Below are 21,220 nucleotides of genomic sequence, written 5' to 3' on the forward strand. Positions count from 1 at the left end.
GCGGTTCCGTCATTGTCAAAAAAAAGAAAAAAAGCAATGTAAATCTGTTAATAATCGTCAATTAATCGTTTCCAAGTGCTTTGAGATTTTCACTTGTGGTTGAGAGAAAAGAAAAATATTACGGCATCCAGAATATCTCGAGTATTTCAATAGCGCGGGACACACTTGATCATTGATGGGAGGAAGAGAAGTGAAAGAGTGAAAGGTACGACTTGCAAACGACGAAAATGCATTTGTATTTAATTTAATAATTAATTGGTGACGTAAATTATACTTGGATGGCGCGCGCGCGCGCGTTAAGATATAGTACATAAACTCTTGACATTTGTAATTTCGATCTTGCTGTAGAAAATTAATTAATTTTATTCAAGTATTTTATTGCGCTTATTTGCATGTAATTTGTTTCTTTTTGTTTGTGGGTGTTAATGAAGAAGCTGTTTTAATATTCGTTTTTGTTTCGTTTACCTATAAGGAGGAGGCAGCGTATGAAAGTGTTTCGCTCCCCGAGGGACAGGCATAGACATTATTGTAATTACAAGTAATTGCGATAAGTCGGATAAGTGTGCGGAATACTGTAACAAGTGTAAATAACATCGTAGAATGTTTCTCGGGCTCGGGGCCTGGTCGTCGGCATGGTGTTTAGCGTGTGGTCGTGGATGTCGCCACTGCTCGGTGCATCGCGGATGTATCCCGGAGTCCAGTCACGAGCCAGGAGTTACAACTGGTTGTGACTTGACGTGTGCAGTACGTGGTGTTTAGTTTAGTACGTGCTGTACAGTCGGACACGTCGAGCCAGGCCGACTGGACTACGGGGAATGGACAGCGGTGGATCCGTGGTGAGTTGCATCGCGTGCCAGTCGAAATAGGTCGACTGGGCGTCGTGTGAGCGATGGAACTCCGATGTTTCCGTGGCGCGTGAGCGTCACACCCGAAGCCTCCCCAACTCTCTTTAATCGCTCACCCTCCTGCCCCGTTGCGTGTTTGCGTGCTTTGTGCGATGTGAGTGCGAGCCATAAAAAGGAAAAGAGATTCTACGGAAACGCGCTCCTGGGATCTCTCTACGAGAGCGCAGTCTCGACGTATCGTCACACGACATTGTACGCAGCGTGACGCAGCCCTTCATACATACAAGTAAGTACGTACGTACGTACGCACATCTCTCTACATGTATATCACATGGATGACGTGACGTGGGTGTATATAGAGAAGTAGATTCTTCTCTTATGCGCTTTAATATTCAAGTGGTTTGTATATGGGCACACGAGTAGGCTTATTTATACGCACGTAAAATTTGGGTATACCTATTTCGCATCACCATTGGGAATTAAATTATGCCAGCGATATATATGCTTGCCTAGAGAGAGAGAGAGAGAGAGAGAGAGACGTGTGTGTGCGTGTGACTTGTCTCTAAATATATCTGAATGTTCATTTAATATTGATGAAAAAAAATTATTTAACTCGAGTTTTTGCGAAAATATAATATCAAAATAATTCTTAACTTGTCAGTCAAAGCATCAAGTCTATTGCAAATAAAAATTAAATGTAGCATCCTGTTTTAATATTTATTTGTAGAATTATTTTTTAAAGTAATGTAGAATCCAAAAAAAATAATGTGACAGATTTAAAATATTCTTTATTTGGAGAAGATAGATACAGCGCAGTTTTATTCTAGGTGGAGTTGCTTGCCAGATATGAGTCACCCTATCTTTTTAAATGGAATCGTACTGACTTTTCTGATACTTTCTTAATTATTTTTCCTTAAAAGTAAAATTCAATACGCTGCTTGAAATATACATCTTTATTTTTATCTTTATGTATGACATTAAGAACTTGTTTTGGTATGTTGAACAGCACATATTAAAAGAGAGCAATCATATATCTAAAGTATAAATACAGGCATTGTATTTACGGATAAGATAAATCATTGAAATCTTGTTATGTTATAAAAGTTGAACAAAGATTGAAAATAATTATTTTAAGAAATATTAATACTTGACAAGTCGGTATCTTTTAATGCTATATATAGCGACATATTGAGAGTTAGTGATACACAATGAACATGCTTTATGCCATAGCCAAGTTAATTGACTCATTTCTAAGACGAGCCATTGAGAATAAAAAACACTTTGTCACATATTATTTTTGTAATTAACCGATGACAATAAAAATACTTTGTCATGTGTTATAAAAAATAATAATACAACAAAGCGCTTTTATCGTTGGTCATTAATTAACTGCGTTAATTATTGTTCTTTTTTCTTAATCAGTGACGATAATAAATAAGTGAAATGCTTTCTTGTTATGCAAAAAGATATCTGATGTGCTTTCTTGTATAATTTCTTGTATAATTTAATTTCAGTAAAGTATTTCCAACAAATTTTTAATCACTTTCTCTCTTTCAGGTAGCATCTTTCAATTTAATTAGATGTATTTAACGAACTGAAACAAATTTTTTAATATATTACAAAAATATAGGTTTCTTTTGCACGTTTTCGGAACGTTTTCTCTGTTTTCGTCATTGAATTAAAATAAAAGAACAAATAAAAATAAGATCTGTTTGTGAGCTCACTTCCTCCGGAAATATATGAGAAAGTTTTCCGTTTTTCCTTTGGCGAAATGTTGAGCGAATGCATGCGACGAGCTACAAAGTTATCAGACTAGTAAGTTCAACGAACCGGAGAAGAACATCGCAGACTATCGGCACCTTCGATGCAGAGTATTACGGTTGTTCGTAAAGACGTGCCGCGAATAAGCGAGAGTCATCGCATTTCGATGGAATCGATAATGAGATGGATGATTCGTTTATGCCCGGCATGCTTTTCGCTAAATGTACGAGAGACAAAAAAATATAACATTTATTTCAGTGTTCTTTGCTCTCTCTCTCTATTTATCCTCGGATTTTTTTTCAATCAATTTTTCTATAAATGTTTTATTACATCTGTAATATTGTGATAAAGACAATGGTAAGGCAAATAGGTTTTTCAAAAAAAAAAAAACAGAGATAACGTTTAATCTCTTTTATCTTTAATTCTGAAAACGCCTGCAGATAGAAATCTATTATATGATATTGATTTTTTTTATGTAATAGTATTGATAAAAGAAAAACTAATATAATTATGAAATACTTTTTGCAGATGATGACAACTGACGAGTTATTGTGAAAGTAAAGCCTCAAAGCTCACTATGGATCAAATCGGCAAAAAGCAACCGGCTAACTCACCGGAGGTGGCGTTAGCCAGCGAGATTTTCGACCAGTTTTGCAACGCCACTACGTTGAAATCTATTCTTGGCTACTACCGACAACTGTGCGAATTGCTGAAAATCCGACCAAACGTCATTAATCAGTTTTATCCAAAGTTAAAAACGAAATTACGATCATGGAAAGCGCAAGCTCTGTGGAAAAAATTTGATCAGCGAGCAAATCACAAGTGTTACAATCGTGGCAAAGTATGCCCAAATACGAGGGTGAGTTTATTTTCTTGATTCTTATTTATCAATTCAAGCAATGAATAAAATTTTAAAAGTAAAATACATATATTAGGTTTTGATTATCGGCGGTGGTCCATGTGGTCTCCGTACAGCCATAGAAGCGCAATTATTGGGAGCCAAAGTCGTTGTGGTGGAGAAAAGGGACCGCATGTCTCGAAATAATGTTTTACATTTGTGGCCTTTCGTCATCCATGATTTACGTGGTTTGGGAGCGAAGAAATTTTTCGGAAAATTTTGCGCAGGTTCTATAGATCATATAAGCATTCGCCAGCTGCAGTGTATTTTATTAAAGGTTGCTCTGATTCTTGGTGTCGAGTTTCACGAGAATGTAAGCTTTGATTCTCTAATTCAACCACCGGATAATCAGGAAGACGGCAGTAAGTAATAATTGATGTTAAAATGTTTTTTTTTTTTTCTCTTTATTTTTTTTTAACACGTAATTATTTATTCTTAATTAATAATATTACTTACAGAATTTTCTTATTAATATTTTCCTTTTAATGTTTTTAGAAATTGGTTGGAGAGCAAAAACTTCGCCAGCTGATCATCCTGTCTCACAATACGAGTTTGACGTGTTAATTGGAGCTGATGGCAAGAGAAATACTTTGGAAGGTTTTAAACGAAAAGAATTTCGAGGAAAACTAGCCATCGCTATCACAGCAAATTTTATAAACAAACGAACCGAGGCAGAAGCTCGTGTAGAAGAGATCAGCGGTGTTGCCTTTATTTTTAATCAAAAGTTTTTTAAAGAGTTATATCAAGAAACAGGTATCGATTTGGAAAATATCGTATATTATAAAGATGACACACATTATTTCGTTATGACTGCCAAGAAACATAGTTTAATCGACAAAGGAGTTATCCTGCGGGTAATAATACAAAACTATAATTTAAAAATATGTCTAATTATTTCTAATTACTTTCAAAATTTTAATTGAAGCTAATTGTTATCGATTTTTAGGATCATGCTGACACTGCAAAGCTACTCGCGAAAGAAAATGTGGATCGCGAAGCGTTAATGTTATACGCGCGAGAAGCGGCAGAATTCTCAACAGAATATCAAATGATGGATATGGAATTTGCGGTAAATCATTACGGTCAACCGGATGTAGCTATGTTCGACTTTACTTCGATGTACGCAGCAGAAAATGCAAGTCGCGTGATGGAGCGTCACGGTCATAGATTACTCATGATCCTTGTAGGCGACAGCCTATTAGAGGTAAATAATATATACTTTTCACATTTTGAAATTATTTTGTGAAATCTGGAATTTATTAAGTAGTTAAATTTAAATAAATTTTATTCAATATACCCTATGAATGATTCTTTAAAATAAAAAATGTATATAATAAGAATATCAATAATTTTTTTTTTTTTTTTATTATTATTGGTTTTTTAATTTTATTATTACTTTCAGTGTTTATTTCTTTGATTTTTAAATTAGTTTAATTTTAGCACTTCTTATTTTATTTTTTCTTTAATAAAAAAATAAAAATAAAAATGATTATAGCCATTTTGGCCTACCGGCTCTGGTTGTGCGAGAGGATTTTTGAGCTCTCTGGATGCAGGATGGACAATTAAAGGTTGGGGCGCTTCATTGCCGCCGTTAGAAGTAATTGCAGAGCGTGAGTCCATATACAGACTATTAGGACAAACAACACCAGAAAATTTAAATAGAGATTATGCTGCATACACCTTGGATCCTCACACCAGGTAAATATAAATTATAATCGAATTAGATTTATTAGAGTAATAAATTTTTAAAAGACGTATTTTAGTCATAAAATGCTTTTTAAATGGTCTGCTGTAAATTTGAAAACCAAATTTGTTTTATAGTAATTTATTTGCCTTGTCTTTTTTGCCTCGTCTTGCAAAATAATTGAAAAATAATTTAATATTAAAAAATTTTTATATTTTTCTTTTAAGGTATCCAAATCTTAATGTACGTTCTGTAACTTCAATACAAGTGCGCAGTCTTCTTGACACAGATGATCCTGAAAGCGTTAAACAATCTACGATACAGTCCGAGATCGATATTCCAAAGAAACGAAGACGACGTGGTAAGTTTATTGATACTTTACCTTTTTTTTATTACATTAAAATTAATTTCTTAAAAATCAATTTTTGTAGTTTTTTAATTTTTAACGTAATATTAATTTTAAAAACATTTATTTTTATAAAAATGCATTTTTGTATAGAAATGAGAGCTGATATTCAAGTACATCCAGACATATTATTGCGCTGGCTACAAAAGCAAGTTGCATTGTATGATAAAGTTCACATCGAAGATATGGGTGCCTCTTTTAAGGATGGCTTAGCTATTTGTGCAATCGTTCATAGATACCGTCCAGATTTAATAGATTTTTATAGCCTAAACGCAAAAGATACAGTGAAGAACAATCAACTCGCCTTTGATATATTAGAAAAGGAATATAATATATTACCAGTAAGCATATCGTATTTTTTAGGTTTTTGCTCTAATATTATTAATCGTGGATTTAAATAGTAAATAAACAAAATTATGCTTTTACAGATAATGACAGGAGAAGAAATGGTTAAATGCGATGTTCCTGATACACTTGCCATGTTTTCTTACTTAACTCAAATATATGAAGCTTTTAGAGGCGAAATTCCACACATCAAACATCCAAAATTAGTAAGAAGATTAACAATAATTATTATGTATTTGCAAATTTTTTTTTTATTTTATTAATTTTGTTTTACACTACATTATTTTGAATTAATTATCATGACTTTTCTAAAAGTTTTACAAGATACTTGTACGAATAAGACTGCCGTACATTAAGATAATTATGAATTTAAGTGCTATTTATTGAAATAGGAACCAGAAGCGGAGGAATCTACTGCGCATCTAAAACAATTGAAACAATGTACATCTGAAGAAAAGGTTACGAAACCACGACACTTACGCTCACGACATGCTAATGAAAATATGCACGTGGACAAAAAGGACAATACAGTCAGTCGACGTTCACGAAAGAGGCGAAGTACCGAAAAAGTAGGCGCAACAATGGTAAGCAGAATAAATTTTTTACTTATTTACAGTTTAACATAATCGATATTTCTTTAAGCATTACATGCAATGGCAAGAACATTTAAGTTTTCCAAAAAAATTAGTTATGTAATTGTTTAAAAACAAAATTAAACTTTTTTTTACATTAAATTAAATTTAACTTAACAATATTGCAAGCCATATGCAATTATTAATTTTTAGAAAGACTGAAATGCTTATATCTTATGTAGTCACAGTGGCAGAAGGTCGAAGCTATTATATGTCGCGGGATATTCGTATCATTGTTAATCGTATTTGTTGGACTTACCTTTACTGTACTTGGAGAAGAATCGGATGTACTGAATGCGCGTAATTCATCATAAAAGGAAATAAATCCAGATTATCGGTTATATTATTAAATATTTTATACAATCTTATGTTAATATAATGGCTATTTCATAAATCGTGGAGTAAAATTTTTTAAATTTCTTAGAAATGCCAGAAATGTTAAATCTTTCATTGTTTTTATGCAAATTATGGCTAAATACATTACTAAATAACGTAGTTTATTATGTTTAAATAAATTTAGAATTACGTTAGCAACAGTAGTTGAATAAATCGAAACTTAACTGGCCAATTTTTTTTCTTTATACATAGCTTTGCAATTACTCTTTATTTTTATACATTAAACATGATTTTTAATTAAGAATGTTCAACATTTACGATTTCGAAAGAGATTCTCGCATTTCTTATTCCGTCGCTGCTTCATGCTTTCTCGCATAATTTGAATTATAATAGTTGCTTTGCTGCAATGAAATATTTCAATATTTGGATCGTCACTAGAAACAGAACAGCACTTACAATTAATTGATCGCGTGACTAATGATAATCGTAAACTCGTAAATAAAGGATGAAAGGCTGAAAAGACTCGATGAAATTGAGAAGCATCGAACTGAGCGCATGAAGAAGCGGCAATACTTGCGAAAGATGGCGACTCAGCAATTCTACAAAAGTATGCAGATGCTGCAAGCCAACGCAAAACGCGAGAAAGATGAGCCCTTTGAAGATTATTCGATTTTTTTGTACCGTCAAACTGCACCTGATTTCAAGGATAGAGTAAAAGATTTAGAGCAGAAAATACTTTACCCAGTAAGCTAGAGACTGATGAATACAAGTGTTTGACTATATATTTTTTTTTTTTCTATCTAACGACGAAAGGCTTGTATTTTCTGATGTGCAAAATAACAGCATATTGTTTCTATTTAAAAGTACTTGTCAATATAATGATAATATAATGAGTTTTATTTTATCAAATATTTCTTTGTCTCACTGCATTCATATTAAATCATGGCATACGTAAGGAAATTTTTTTTTTTTTATTTTTTTTATTTAGATTTTTGTTTAGGGAAAATATTTTTCGACGTTGATTTTTAATATGATTGTAATGAGAAAATAAAAGCGTTAATACATTTATTACTAAACTTGTTTGATAATTGCATACATTGTCGGCTATTGTTAATTAACATGCTTGTTTAGTAAGATTTCTGATAGAATTATCTTTTGTACAAGGAATTATACTGCATTTGCTCTTACACTTGCTACTATCGCACTTGTGCAACTGGCGTTTAATAATAAAAAAAAAAAAAAAAAAAAAAAAAAGCATTATAAAATAAAAAAATAAGAATATAATAATGTTTATAAAAATTAATTGATTAAATTGCGTATCAATTGTATTGGAGTTTGAAAAAATAAGTTAAAAATGATGAAAACCTTGATTGTTTAATTTTAAAATATATCTGTCTTATTACTGTTATATGTATCTTTCAAGTAATCCTACATGTTTATGTATTTTGTAAAATGTTCGTAATTTTTGCTTGCATTGTTTAATACTGACACTAATTAATAATCGTTTGCTTGTAAGAGATTTCTACTAATTTATTAATTATCCCTAGGATAGACAACCTAAAATGCACATTGGTTATCGGAGAAATAGTGTAGACGAGGAATTTTCAGGACGGATAAAAGATTTCGAAGATAAATTAAAAGGAGCAACATCTTCCGAAAAGAAACCTAAAGACCTTTTACGTGCTATCGGTTAGTAAAAATTGTTTACTTTCATCTAATTTTAGTACAGTTATTTCTTTATTATACGTTACAAATACGTTACATAGGTAAAATTGAAAAGAGTGATTGGAACGTGAAAGAAATCGAAAAGAAGATCGAGGAAAATAAGATGGGCCGCGGCGTTCGTCACGAACGTGTAGAAAAGGTGCCGAAGTGGAGTCGCGAGCAGGTTGGCAAAGAAACGCTTAATAGCACTGACGATCTCGCACTTTTTCAGATGTGTATATGTTTCATTCAGTTTTTAGCTCGGCAGATCAAGATGGAGAAACGAGGCAACGATCAAAAGGATAACTACAGTAAGTACGCTGACATAGACAATACCCTGAAGAATATAGGCAAGAAGATCCGGGAAGGTAGCGCGCTCGGATATAATAAAGTTTCAGCTATGGCTGAGCAATTTTCGAATAAAAGTCAGGATGCGGAGCCCAAACTGCAAAAATCGGTAAATACGAATTTTATGATCTCCATAAGGAAATGGTCGATGAATATTAAAATTTTATTGTCTGTGATGTATCGGTGACTCGTTGGTGTCTTATACTTCTATTATTATCTTAAAAGAAGTGAAAAATTCTACTCGATTACAGAAGAGAAGGTACAGAAAAGTTAAATTAAAAGGTTTCCCATTCTCAAATAGATTTATAATTGTGTTTAACGTTGGGATCACAATTTACATATCAAATTTTGTTAAGAATTCGATACAATATTGCGTTAGATAACCTTCTTAATTTGTCATTAATAATTTTAATTATGTGCACATAAGTTTATAGTTTACGCACTACTTTGGAAATTTAATAAGTATATAAAATAATTTTGGCTTTTTAAACTAACCATTTGTAATATTATCACCTACGTGTATATGTCGTATTAAACGTTATAAAAGTAACACAATTATTAATATAAATATAACGAGAATTTTTAAAATAATTATATTAAATAATGGTATTAATAATTATTACATCGAATTGTACAAATTATTTTTGTATAGAACACTAAGCCTACAATTGTGCTACCTGTGCAAGGAGGTTCAGAGGTGTGCCATTTTTGTAATAAAAGAGTCTACCTTATGGAAAGACTTAGCGCAGAGGGTAAATTCTTTCATCGCGGCTGTTTTCGATGTGAATACTGTTCCATCTCATTAAGAATAGGTAATATTTAGTACTTTATAATATTTTATAATTATTTTTTATCTTATAACTTATATTACTGTTAATGTTTTTATTTTATAGGAAATCATACATTTGATCGTGAAAAAAACGGAGGACGGTTTTACTGCACACAACACTTTGGATTATCGGGAACGATGAAAACTAGAGCTGAAAAAAAGAAGATTAACTTGGTGAATAAAGAAAATGTATCTAATGCCGCGGCTATATTAAAAACACCAGATAAGGTACAGAAATTTATGTAATATAAAATGTGTAAACACCATTGAGACAGAAAATAGTCACTAAAACGACTTTTTTGTAGGATTTTTAGAAATATTTTAAAAATTGAAAAACTTTTACATAAAAGTATAACATACATATACTTTCAGGCCAAGACATCTTTAGAAGGAATTGTCGGACTCGATTTACTCGATCGTGGTCAAACTCCTGAGAGAATTGAATTTGAAAATCTAGCAGAAATATCAGATCCTGAGGAAGGCCATAGTCAAATGGATGAAGATGAATGGACAGACAGAAATTTTGGTGCTTCTACTGCAGAAATGGGATCGAGTGATGATATTTCGGATATGAGGTAAATACATAATATATCTATATGTGTAATTCAAATATTTAATCGTGATAATGTTTACATTATTATTGGTTGTTTTATAGCGATTCTGATGAGGATAATGAAGTGTTTGAGGAAGCTATAGATCAACCACTAACGACCGAAGGAACACTCGAACTGGCTAAAAATTGGACATTGCGCTATTCACATCCGCATGCTACAGTCGGACAATCTGACACTGGTAGCAATGAATATGAAGATTCTAGCGATGAATACACTAGTGAAGGTATTATTTAAAATATATATTAAAGTATATGTATGTATGTATGTATGTATGCACAAAACTTTTGTTTAACAATGTGTATATTAACTTTATCATCTTTTCTTATTGTATATGACATAATTTTTATAAGTTTATTTTATTTTTAATAGCTTGAAAAGTTGAGGTGGAAACAACAGAACGTGCGATAATTTAAGAAAAATTCTCCAATTTACATTATATGGTAGTTATATTTCAACATATTTCTTGGTTTTTGTGTTAGATGACGAAAGTGGTACTGCGACCGAGGACGAGGAAGACGTACGCGCACGAGAGCTTCGGAAGCAAGAAGTATGGTTGAAGGTGCCACCACGTAGCTCTGATACCGATACTGGTTCGGAAACAGAGGTGAAGCATTCTCAAGATTTTATAGATCCCGCTATAGTTCAAGAATCATTTATTTCTTTTGAATCTAAAATAACATCGGCCCCAATGTCCAACGCGAATACAAATGATAGTGAGCTATCATCCGACAAAAATGCTTGTGGAGAACTGCTAAAATTCTCCAACGAGACAGCATTACCTTCTAATACCTCAGTTAAATCTGATTTAACTGAGAATATACACGATCAAGACAATGTGACTTCTGCTGATAAAAATGGTGCATCTCTTGTTAATGTTAATTCACAAGTTTCTGAAAATGTAATTTATGCGGCCGATTCAATGTCTCTTCCAACATCAAATCATAGTAATGATAATATTTTGAATCCATCAAATAATTCGTTGATTTTTTTAACAAATATTTCTCTTAATAACGTAGACAAAGAAGATTGTAATTCTGCTGAATACGAAAGTTTTGTGGACGAAAATATTCGATTAGATTTACACAGATCAGATAACCAAATTGACAACAGTTTGCAAAATGACATTTCTAATGTCGGCATAAAAAATCTTATATCAAATTCTGTTAATTTCAACGTTAACGTTAGTAATGATTTGAGTAAAAATTTGTTACTTAAGAATTCATTAGATTTATCTACAAATAATTTAAAAGAAGACTCGGCGAAATACGATTATATGGAAGGTGATTCAGAAGAGGTTGCAAAAATTACAGTTGCAGATACTATACCTTGCACTGAAACAAGCAAGGATTTCAAAGTTTTCGATAGCGAAACGATTTTAAATGCTGATAATTTGTCACATGCGATCACATCTCCTTTGCACGGAAGCAAAAGTTCTTTATCTTCTTCATCATCAGAAATTTATCAATCGGTAGAAATGTTGCACAATAGGAATTCAACTGTTAGTGATCACTTAGATGATTTGATAGATTACTCGAAATCTAATTTATCCGAAGATATAAAAATATTTAAGTGTGAAAATAATGTTACTAATGAAAGTAGGGATTTTATTAACAAAAATATGAACGTTAGGCTTATTGATGATGATAATAATGCTACTTATTTGAACAATATTACTGGTAAAAAAGTTGACATACATTCAACAACTCCAACGCTTACTCTGAAAGAATTACAAGAATCAGTATATCCAGTAGTAACAGTGACATCACCATCTCCGACACAAGAGATACCGTTTAAAGAACTATCTTTGGAAACTTCAAAGTTATTGGTTCCTTTGGAATCGCACAGTGTTCCGAATTTTGATATTCGCTGCAATGCATTCGATAAGTTAAAGCACGATTTGAAACAGAGAAAAGAAAAGAATAAAATTGCAGGAAATAGTCTTCGACCATTGTCGATTGAACATGCTCGGTTAAAAATGAGTAAATATTTCGCGGAGAATAGAAAAAAGATTTCGAAAGGTCAACCAATACAGAGCGAAGAAGCTGAGGACACATCTAATATGGAAGTGATAAAATTACATATTAATCCCAAATTGTCTAATAAAGTAAATGCGGAGGAAATGCTTAAATATTTTAATAAAAGTTCCAACGCTGTCGATATTGAACAAAATAAAATTGATATCGAAGAAATAAGCGATTTGGGTGAGAAAGACATCGATATGATTGATCAACAATTTAATGAAATTGAAGAACAGAATGAAAATGTCCGTGAGATAGGTTGTTTGTCGGAATTAAAATCACTGAACGAAGAGAAAACAGCTTGCAATAATTTAGCTTTAACATGTAACGATCGTGGTGACATAAACAAAAGTGATGAAAAACAAGGTAACGAGTTAATTGATATTTTAAATGATGACTTGGATAAAAATAACGAATCGAGTAAAAATTTATTACTTATGAAACGTAGATTGCATAAAAGTGATACTAATTTAAACGAGGATATTTCGCCAAGTTTCGGTAGTAGTAATATCACCAATAATATCTCTAAATCATTGTCGGAAATAAAAAATACAATGTGTAAAAATGTGTCTGCAGTGAATGCGACAATTATTGAGAAAATAGGTGCATATACAGACATTAAAGATACAACTACAAATAATAATTCAGTACAAAGTTGTGTTGAAGAAGTTCCTAAGAGGCCTCAGCGAAAAAATTTGTCTTGTGATATTAATTCTTTTCAAAAACCACCAACTAGTCTTAATATAACAATTTCTGATAATACTCGGACGGACCTTCGTTTTCCGCCTGAAATTCCAATAAGAAAAAAATTAATAAAAAAAAGTTTCAAGGATCTACGTCAAGATCAGACATCTGATGAAAATATGTTACATGGTCTACATGGTAAAACTGTTGAGATAATTTCGAAACATGGTGAGAATATTCAAAATTATGACACTACATTAATAAATGTTGAAAAGCCATCAAGACGAAATACTAAAAAATTACAAAATCGGGACATGACAAGTATTTCAAATGCTAATGAGAGAGTTGTAACAGATGCTAAAGATATCGTGGTAACAGAAAATCGAAATGTTGCTAGTACGTCAAAATTACAAAGTCAGAACAAGAATGTATCGTCAACTCAAGAAACTAATCATGGTACAAGTTTGTTTAATAAACCTGAGGAATCTATAAAATTAATTTCTAGTCATAATCAGTCAAAAAAGGATAAATGCATAATTTCATAATGTTAACATAATAAGATATATGATACTTATATTTTAAAATATTTTGTGATATAACACTTTACAGAAAATATTTTAGTTATGTTTATTTCGTAATTTTTCGTATTGATAATTACACAAATTTACTGTTTTATGATTTTGCCGTTCATATAACTTTAGAACTTAATATATCTTTAATAAATATTATATAGTTTTATGCAATTAATTAAATTGGGAAAATTTGTGTGAGATGTATTAATAAAGCAAACAAAGATATGAGTAAAAATTTTGGCTGATGGTGATTGACTTTTTAATTTTCGACGGTGGGGCTTTTAGTTTTTAATCGGCCAATTAAGGAGCATTAAGAAAAAGGTAATCATTTTATTGTGTGAGAGTGGAGTGCAGTTAAACTAATTTATTATTAACAATGTCTGAAAATTATTAATTGTTTGTGTTTTATTTATTTATTTACTCATTTAAATATTTACTCCTGCCAAAAAATAGCGGTTCACTCACCAACGTAGACTAATTCACTCGGAAATTACCACCAGCCAATATTTTATTACATGTGTCACGATTGGTTTTCAGAACTCAGATTTTATAATCTGCAGTTTGACACTACTTATTAACTTTAGTGAAATAATGATTTATAAATAGATTATCATTTATAGAAATAACACATTCAATCGACACGTATGTACCATAATCATTAGAATAGCGTCTCTGTTTTTACTTTTTATTCGATCCTTACTAATTAACTAAACTTGCTTATCACCGGCTATACATTATGATTTTTATTTATTTAATATATTTTGTTTTTTAGGTGATATCGTCGGAAGACGCGTCAACTGAGGAGAGTGTAGAAAATTCTGCAACGGAAATTTCGACTGACTCTGAATTCGAGCACGATGAAGCAACTCCAACGCAGCACGAGATTCCCGAAATTACCATCAATGATTCCTATGTCCGGAAAACGAGAGGCGCTTATGTTGAACCAAAGAAGGTGCAGGTGAAAAGTAAAATAATCTCTTCAGTCAATGGCAATCTAACGCAAGACAAAAAACAGCAAGATATTAGCCAACAGTTTTTGAGAGACCGTACAACTAAATTAGAAAGCAAAGAAGTGAATTGCAATGTGCCGACTTCTGTCGACAAAAATAACTGCATGCCATTATTGAATCCACGAAAAGGAGATTATCTTCTGAACCGCACTCACTCGACCGGCGGAATCGCATCGAGACTCTCCTTAGAATTAAAAAAACGTTATTTATTAGGCGGATCAGCGTTGGGTGGTTCCGTCATAAAATCAGGTTCGGCGTCTAATGTGGACACGAAGTTAAGAAATTTTACCGATGCAATTTCTCAGCATCAAAAATTATTAAACCCGGCACCGGAACCTAGCCCGACCATGCAAGCATTTCTTCAAGGTATCTTTATTTTTATATTTTTAATATTTCTGTATTATTTTGCGACATCTTTAGTGTCACTTTCAGTACTTGGAATTTTCGGTAGAATAATCTTTTATTTTCACAAAGCATTTTTTTATACATATGATTGTATTTTTTTTTTTTTCAAGGTACTAGTAAACTGCGAACCAACAATGCGCCGCTTTCTCCATTATCACCTACAAATTTATTTTCGCGACACTTGTCAACCGATCACTGCCAAAATTCATCGAATGACATTGCGAAAACGACGACATTGATAGAAACATCTAAAGCACAGCAATTACCTGACTTAGTAAAAGAATCTAGTATTTTAAAATCAAAGACAACGCCCAATATCTGCAGTGAGTCTTCGATAAAAGATGAAAAGTTAATTGATGGACAAGTGCTTGTACAGCAAACTAATAATTTGAATGCGAAGAATGTTGTAGAAGATACAAAAAATTCGCAAAATACAGAGAAAATTTTCTCAAACAACACGGAGGAAAATAATGGTTTTAGACCACGTAGTCCTCTCCACGAAACGTCGATTATCGTACCGCAAGTAGATTGGAATAGAAAACACGAGAACAAGCAATCGGGCAGTTCAAACGATTCTGAGATAGATAGTGATTCATTATCTTCTTCCGATTCTAATGAAGCAGATGAGAATAATCAACTTTCTGTAAATCTTTCGCCGCCTAGGTTACGGATTCATAGCACTGATGGCGATCTTTTACTGGATGAAGGAGCTGATCGATACAACAAACGTTACGATCGCGATGACGGCCAAACTTTTGAGCCAGATTCCATCGAAGTTTCTTTCCTGCGAGATCATCGATTGCTCAATCCAACTGATAATACACATACGGTCGAAATGGTAAATAATAATATGGAACGATTAGATTTGCAAGACGACAACAAGAAGAGCAATTGTAGTAGTCCTACTTCTGAAGTTTCAGCAATATCTAACAAACAAGATGATTCCGAGGAGAATGACATTACTACTGCAGCGTTCACCGAGACAGAGTTTTCTGAATGGGCTCGCGATGGAGAGGCTTTGGTCTCTGACGATCTTCGTGATGTAGAACTAGATATTGATCCTAGTTTTATTACTGTACGAAGGAATAATGCAAAGTTATCTGGTACCTCCGCTAAAATTGCTAAGGAAGATGATACGGAGCATAGCTATTTTAATATCGATCGGGTAATTCATCAGGAGTACCCAAACAATAATACATCAAAATTGTTAGTTAACGGTGACGATATTAATTATATGGATACAGATAACGAGTCGCTATTGGATGACAGTCTTCAAGATGCTTCCAATATTGCAATGCTGAAAAATCGAGGTTATATTGAGTTTGTAAATGTTAAAACGACTATTTCTAATATTATTCCTACTTCGATTAACACATACGGACGACGATCAATCGCTGACGCGCCGATAGCGAGACTCGATATGGAAAATGATTCATATGGTGAAGAGGAAGAGGAAGAAGGCTTCAAAGGTGCCAATGTGATTGAGATTGATCCAGTTACTATGGAGGACGTGATGGATAAATTAAACGAACCTAGTACAAGCAAAATGTCGATAAAATCGGAAATTTCAGTCGATGAACAAAGTGAAGGGAAATTTAAGGATAATGCGAAGCGAGAGCAATTGGCAGAAGCTTTTAACAAAGAATTACTGCAATCGATGGACGAAGATAGTTTGTTACTTGTTGAGCCAGCGGAAGATACGACCACTAGCGAAGTTGTCACGGTACTTGCGAGTCCAATTAATCCTCAGGTATCTATAATTCCTGTAGGAACGACGGAAAGGCGCGAGGAGTCGACCAAAGCGGATTCTAGCAATCCGGATTATTTGGAATATGTAAAAAGATTGCAATCTAGAATCGCAGAATTTAGTAACGCCAAGGATTCTATCGATGTAAGAAAATCAAAGCGAAAAAATTCGAAAAGCTTAGCACAGACACGTACCGCGGAAATGATCGCCGAAGAGATCAAGTGTCAAGATACCATGAGTGTAACTGCAGACAGTAACGGAGTCAATTCACCAGCAACATCGAGAAAACTTGAAGAGATTACGAGGGAACGATCGAAGCAAAAGGATCTTATTCAGGATTTGTTGATGGATAAACTCGAAGCTCACAAACAAAAGTCAGCTGAAAAGAAGGCTCGAAGAGCTGCTAGAGCTTCATCTTTTACTGCAGCGTTATCACCACTTAAACCGCCATTACCTAACGCTTCTTCCGTTGGTAATAAATTTGTGCCTACTTCTATAATATCGCCAGTGAACAGTCCAATTCATACAACTTTCGGGGAAGCGAACAAATCGAATCTTTCATTGTCTTTGTACCGTCGTGAGCAGACCAATCAAGAAGCCAAAGAAAAAGTTCCAAAGAAGGCAGAGGATGAGTCGATTACTACTAGTCTAGAAAGTGATTTTAAAACACCACTTGCACCACCAAGATTGAGAAGTGAAGAAGCTAGAAGGACCGCCGAAAAGGCCAGACAAGACGCTCGAGAACGAGCTAGAATGAAAAGTGACGAGGATTTAGGCTTAAGTCCTGAAGACAGAATTAAAGAATTAAGAATGAAAGTGACTCGGAGACAACTCTCGATGGAGGATACGCCCAAGACAGAAAGAGACGTTAAATCGTATAATTTTAGCGATAAATCAGAGCCAAAATTACAAATTAGTAAGAGCACTGATAATGTAAAAAACATTGCAAAGAAAATTAATTTTCAAAAACTGCCAGCAGCTAGCGCGAAATCGATGGATGAATTGTTAAATACCGCAGGTCTTTCACTTTCGGATAACTCCAATGTAGCTTTTATTAAAAGAGACAAGAAAAAACAAAAAGATTCAGAAAGAAGAAAAAGTATTATACAAGCGGTGTCGGACTTTTTCTTTAAGAAGGACGCAAGTCCATCGCCCACTCAGAAGGACAAGCTATCAATGTTCCGACTGACTTCAAAATCAAAAGGAAAAGCAAGTATTATTGTTACAATCGTTATCGTTATAATTATAATTATTATTCAAAGTGAGTTCTGAAATAAAATTATATGACATGTCTTTTGTATATTAAACGCAGATTGACAAAACTGTCTCATCGAAGAGCGACATGAGGCCTAAAAGTGTATGCGAGGATATGCTTATAGGAAATTTCGTCAACGAAAATCCCCCACCAGTACCACCGCCACCGCTCAACTATTCTGCATACCCCACTCAAGTGTCAGGTACATACATTTTATACGCAAAAGAGTAATAATTTGTGAATTAAAGAAAGATATTTATGAGCTAAGCTACAGTTTTGTATTTTTAAAAATTATTATATTAATAATATAAAAGAAATACAAAATGTAACACTTTAATTTTTATGTACTTTAATAATTTTTTAAGATGACAGTTTATCAGATGACGATACTAAAACAACAGCTTTATCAACAACAGCGTCGTGCATGCAAAAATTTACGGCAACTGAAGAATCGTGCAACAGTGTTTCACGTAAATTGAAAACTGCGAAAAAAGCAGCCAGACAAGCGCAGCTAAAGAGGTAAGACGCAATACATAAAAATTATATTTTAATGCGGAGAACAACACATGATATCAAGTAGATAAATTTTTAGAGAAAAATAATAATTAGAAATAATTTTATAATAATAAATGTGTTAGTTAGAAACGTACTATTAGAAACGCAATTTTAAATTGACGACATAAGTATTAATATATTTTAAAGATTACGAATGGCTCAAGAAATACAAAGAAAGCTGGAGGAAACTGAAGTAAAGCAAAAGGAATTGGAAAGCCGAGGCGTAAGTGTCGAAAAAGCGCTACGTGGTGAAGGAGGTAATATCATATTTCAATAAAAAGAATCAAGTCCGATAAACAGTAACCGATATGTATTAATTGAATATTTTATATTTCTATACTCGAGTACGAGAAATACAATCTAAAGTATTAAATAATTTTATTTAGATTCTTCCAATCGCGAGGAAGCAGATTTACTTCGAGAATGGTTTGATCTTATGAAGGAACGTACGGAACTACGTCGATATGAAAAAGAACTTTTAGTTCGTGCGCAAGAAGTTCAGTTGGAAGATCGTCATGAACGATTGCAACAAGAACTGCGTGAACGTTTGGCTGACGATGGTACTAGTTTTAATCTAATGATAATAACTGCTAGCATTTATTTGCGTAAATGTGTAAAATAATTTTTTTATTAAAGTATATAGTGCCGTAATATATCATTTTGTAAATTATAACATAATTTTTCAGATGATAAAAAGACTAGTGATGACGTTAAAAAGGAAGGAGAAATTTTGACGGAAATGTTGGAGATAGTAGCAAAAAGGGATTCCTTAATAGCTCTGTTGGAGGAAGAACGACAAAGGTGGTGTAAATCATCGTACTTGGCACCTATTAATTCTGCACATACAAATGCATGTTATACCCGTATTTACAGTATTTCTGCTGATAAATCAGAATATTTATCTTACATGTTAAAATTATTATTAATTTTATTTGTTTATATTTTCTCAGTTTACATATTGGAGATATTTATTAATTGTTATCAGGAATTATTAGTATTTTTTTAATTCTTGAAATTTTTACGAACGTTGCACGTTTTTGTAAGATAATATTCTCATGCTTTTTTGATATACATATATTTCGTACTGAATTGTACAGAAAATGGATGACTAAATTTATATTTTGCACAAACCTGAATAAGTTATTTTAAATAACGCCTTCAATGTGTACGTGTGTGTGAGAAAATGGCATGGCAATTTGGTAGGTACAGTACTCTGATTTTTATGAAAAGAACTGTCGTGTTGTCTCGTACCTGTATTCAAATGCATTATTTGTTAAATTTATTATTCAGAATTTATTTACTTTTGCTTTTAATTACTTGTACATTTATTTTTATTGTAGTTAAAGATGTTAGATTTGTTTTGAATAGGCATAAAGTTTTTCAATGAGAAAGTAAAGGAATAAAGAAATTATATATGTTGAGAAGAATATAAGGTGATGAAATGAAAATGCTTATTTTTCAAAAAGAAATGTAATAATTCTTTGAAAGAAGCCAGATCAAACGTGAGCGTTTCGGAAAATAATTATTTGGAGGAAAGACATTTACATTTTTTTTTTAAATCTTTTTATACATTATTCCAATAAGTTTTATAATATTTTTTTAATTAATATAAATATATATATTTCTCTTTTAGGTATCAGAATGAAGATCGTGACCTCGAAGCTCAAATGCTGGCTAAAGGCCTGAGATTAACTCCAATAAAGAAATGTGGTCCTAAGTATTCAGTTTAATGAAGATACGCTTCTGTATATACATTCTTTGCGACAATTTTTTATCGCATAATAACACCAGAAAATTTTATATATATACATACGTACATATACACGCGCGTACACATACATATATACATACATACATACATACATTCACACAGAAGATGTGTAAATAGTTTAGATGGCAAAGGAATTGGAGATTGGAAAAAAAGGTAGGAGACTCGTATAAGCCTAGAATATCTCTACCCATTTTAAAGATATTAAATATTTAATAAACATATCTTTTTTACAAATATAATTAAAAACCTTTTTATTTTTTACATAAAGAAATTAATGAAATCTGCTTTACTGTCACATAATTGAATTGTCTACATGACACCCTACTAATCATCATCACAACATATAAGGAATTGTAACATGAGATTTTAATGAAAAATGTTAGCCGAGTATGATATTAAGCGTAAATAAGTAATTAGATTTAATTGTACAAATGTCTTTACAAATCCGCGCGAGCAAAATAAAATTAATTTTATTTTTAAAAGTGCGACTTATTATATGTCATTATGTGATTCTGATCGTTGTGAAAATTATGAGATACGTGTAATATTTAACGCTTCGTGGGCAAAATATTTTATATAATCCGATAACTAGTGATATGATAGCGGGTTTAAATTAACCAAAGGGTGCTCTTTAATCGATTAGTTGCCACTGTTTAAAATTTAAAAGTTCTCGTGACAATATATTTTATAAATAACTAGTACTTGAAAGAAAATTCATGCAAAATTCATAATATGCAGATGAAAAAAAAAGTATCCTCTGAAGCAGTGCAATAATCGCGCCAACCGCCGGAATGAACCAAC

The 21,220-nt window shown here is 32.5% G+C and overlaps 1 protein-coding gene across 7 annotated transcripts; it reads left to right on the forward strand.

Moving 5' to 3' along the window:
• The first annotated feature begins 469 nt into the window (after positions 1 to 469).
• On the forward strand, positions 470 to 20,690 carry Mical (Molecule interacting with CasL). Of its 7 annotated transcripts, none has more exons than XR_011545661.1 (27): positions 470 to 1,131; positions 3,135 to 3,465; positions 3,542 to 3,866; positions 4,000 to 4,358; positions 4,451 to 4,708; positions 5,000 to 5,202; positions 5,416 to 5,549; positions 5,688 to 5,935; positions 6,023 to 6,145; positions 6,332 to 6,523; positions 7,412 to 7,651; positions 8,455 to 8,596; positions 8,674 to 8,795; positions 8,844 to 9,068; positions 9,612 to 9,771; positions 9,853 to 10,016; positions 10,161 to 10,363; positions 10,444 to 10,625; positions 10,882 to 11,006; positions 14,449 to 15,052; positions 15,202 to 18,047; positions 18,151 to 18,295; positions 18,459 to 18,612; positions 18,796 to 18,905; positions 19,035 to 19,208; positions 19,335 to 19,847; positions 19,989 to 20,223. XR_011545661.1 is itself a non-coding variant. In XM_070655819.1 (27 exons), the coding sequence occupies exons 2-27, from the start codon at positions 3,184 to 3,186 to the stop codon at positions 20,376 to 20,378; spliced, it is 7,932 nt and encodes a 2,643-aa protein (XP_070511920.1). In that variant the 5' UTR covers positions 471 to 1,131; positions 3,135 to 3,183; the 3' UTR covers positions 20,379 to 20,690. The 7 variants fall into 7 exon arrangements, 6 of the variants coding, with proteins under 6 accessions (XP_070511917.1, XP_070511918.1, XP_070511919.1 ...); XM_070655819.1 differs by lacking the exon at positions 19,989 to 20,223 and adding an exon at positions 20,282 to 20,690 and having other exon boundaries at positions 471 to 1,131; positions 19,335 to 19,449; XM_070655821.1 differs by lacking the exon at positions 19,989 to 20,223 and adding an exon at positions 20,282 to 20,690 and having other exon boundaries at positions 471 to 1,131; positions 8,865 to 9,068; positions 19,335 to 19,449.
• The last annotated feature ends 530 nt before the right edge of the window (positions 20,691 to 21,220 follow it).

Source organism: Cardiocondyla obscurior, linkage group LG04, assembly GCF_019399895.1.
Source record: "Cardiocondyla obscurior isolate alpha-2009 linkage group LG04, Cobs3.1, whole genome shotgun sequence".
NCBI classification, from domain to species: domain Eukaryota; kingdom Metazoa; phylum Arthropoda; class Insecta; order Hymenoptera; family Formicidae; genus Cardiocondyla; species Cardiocondyla obscurior.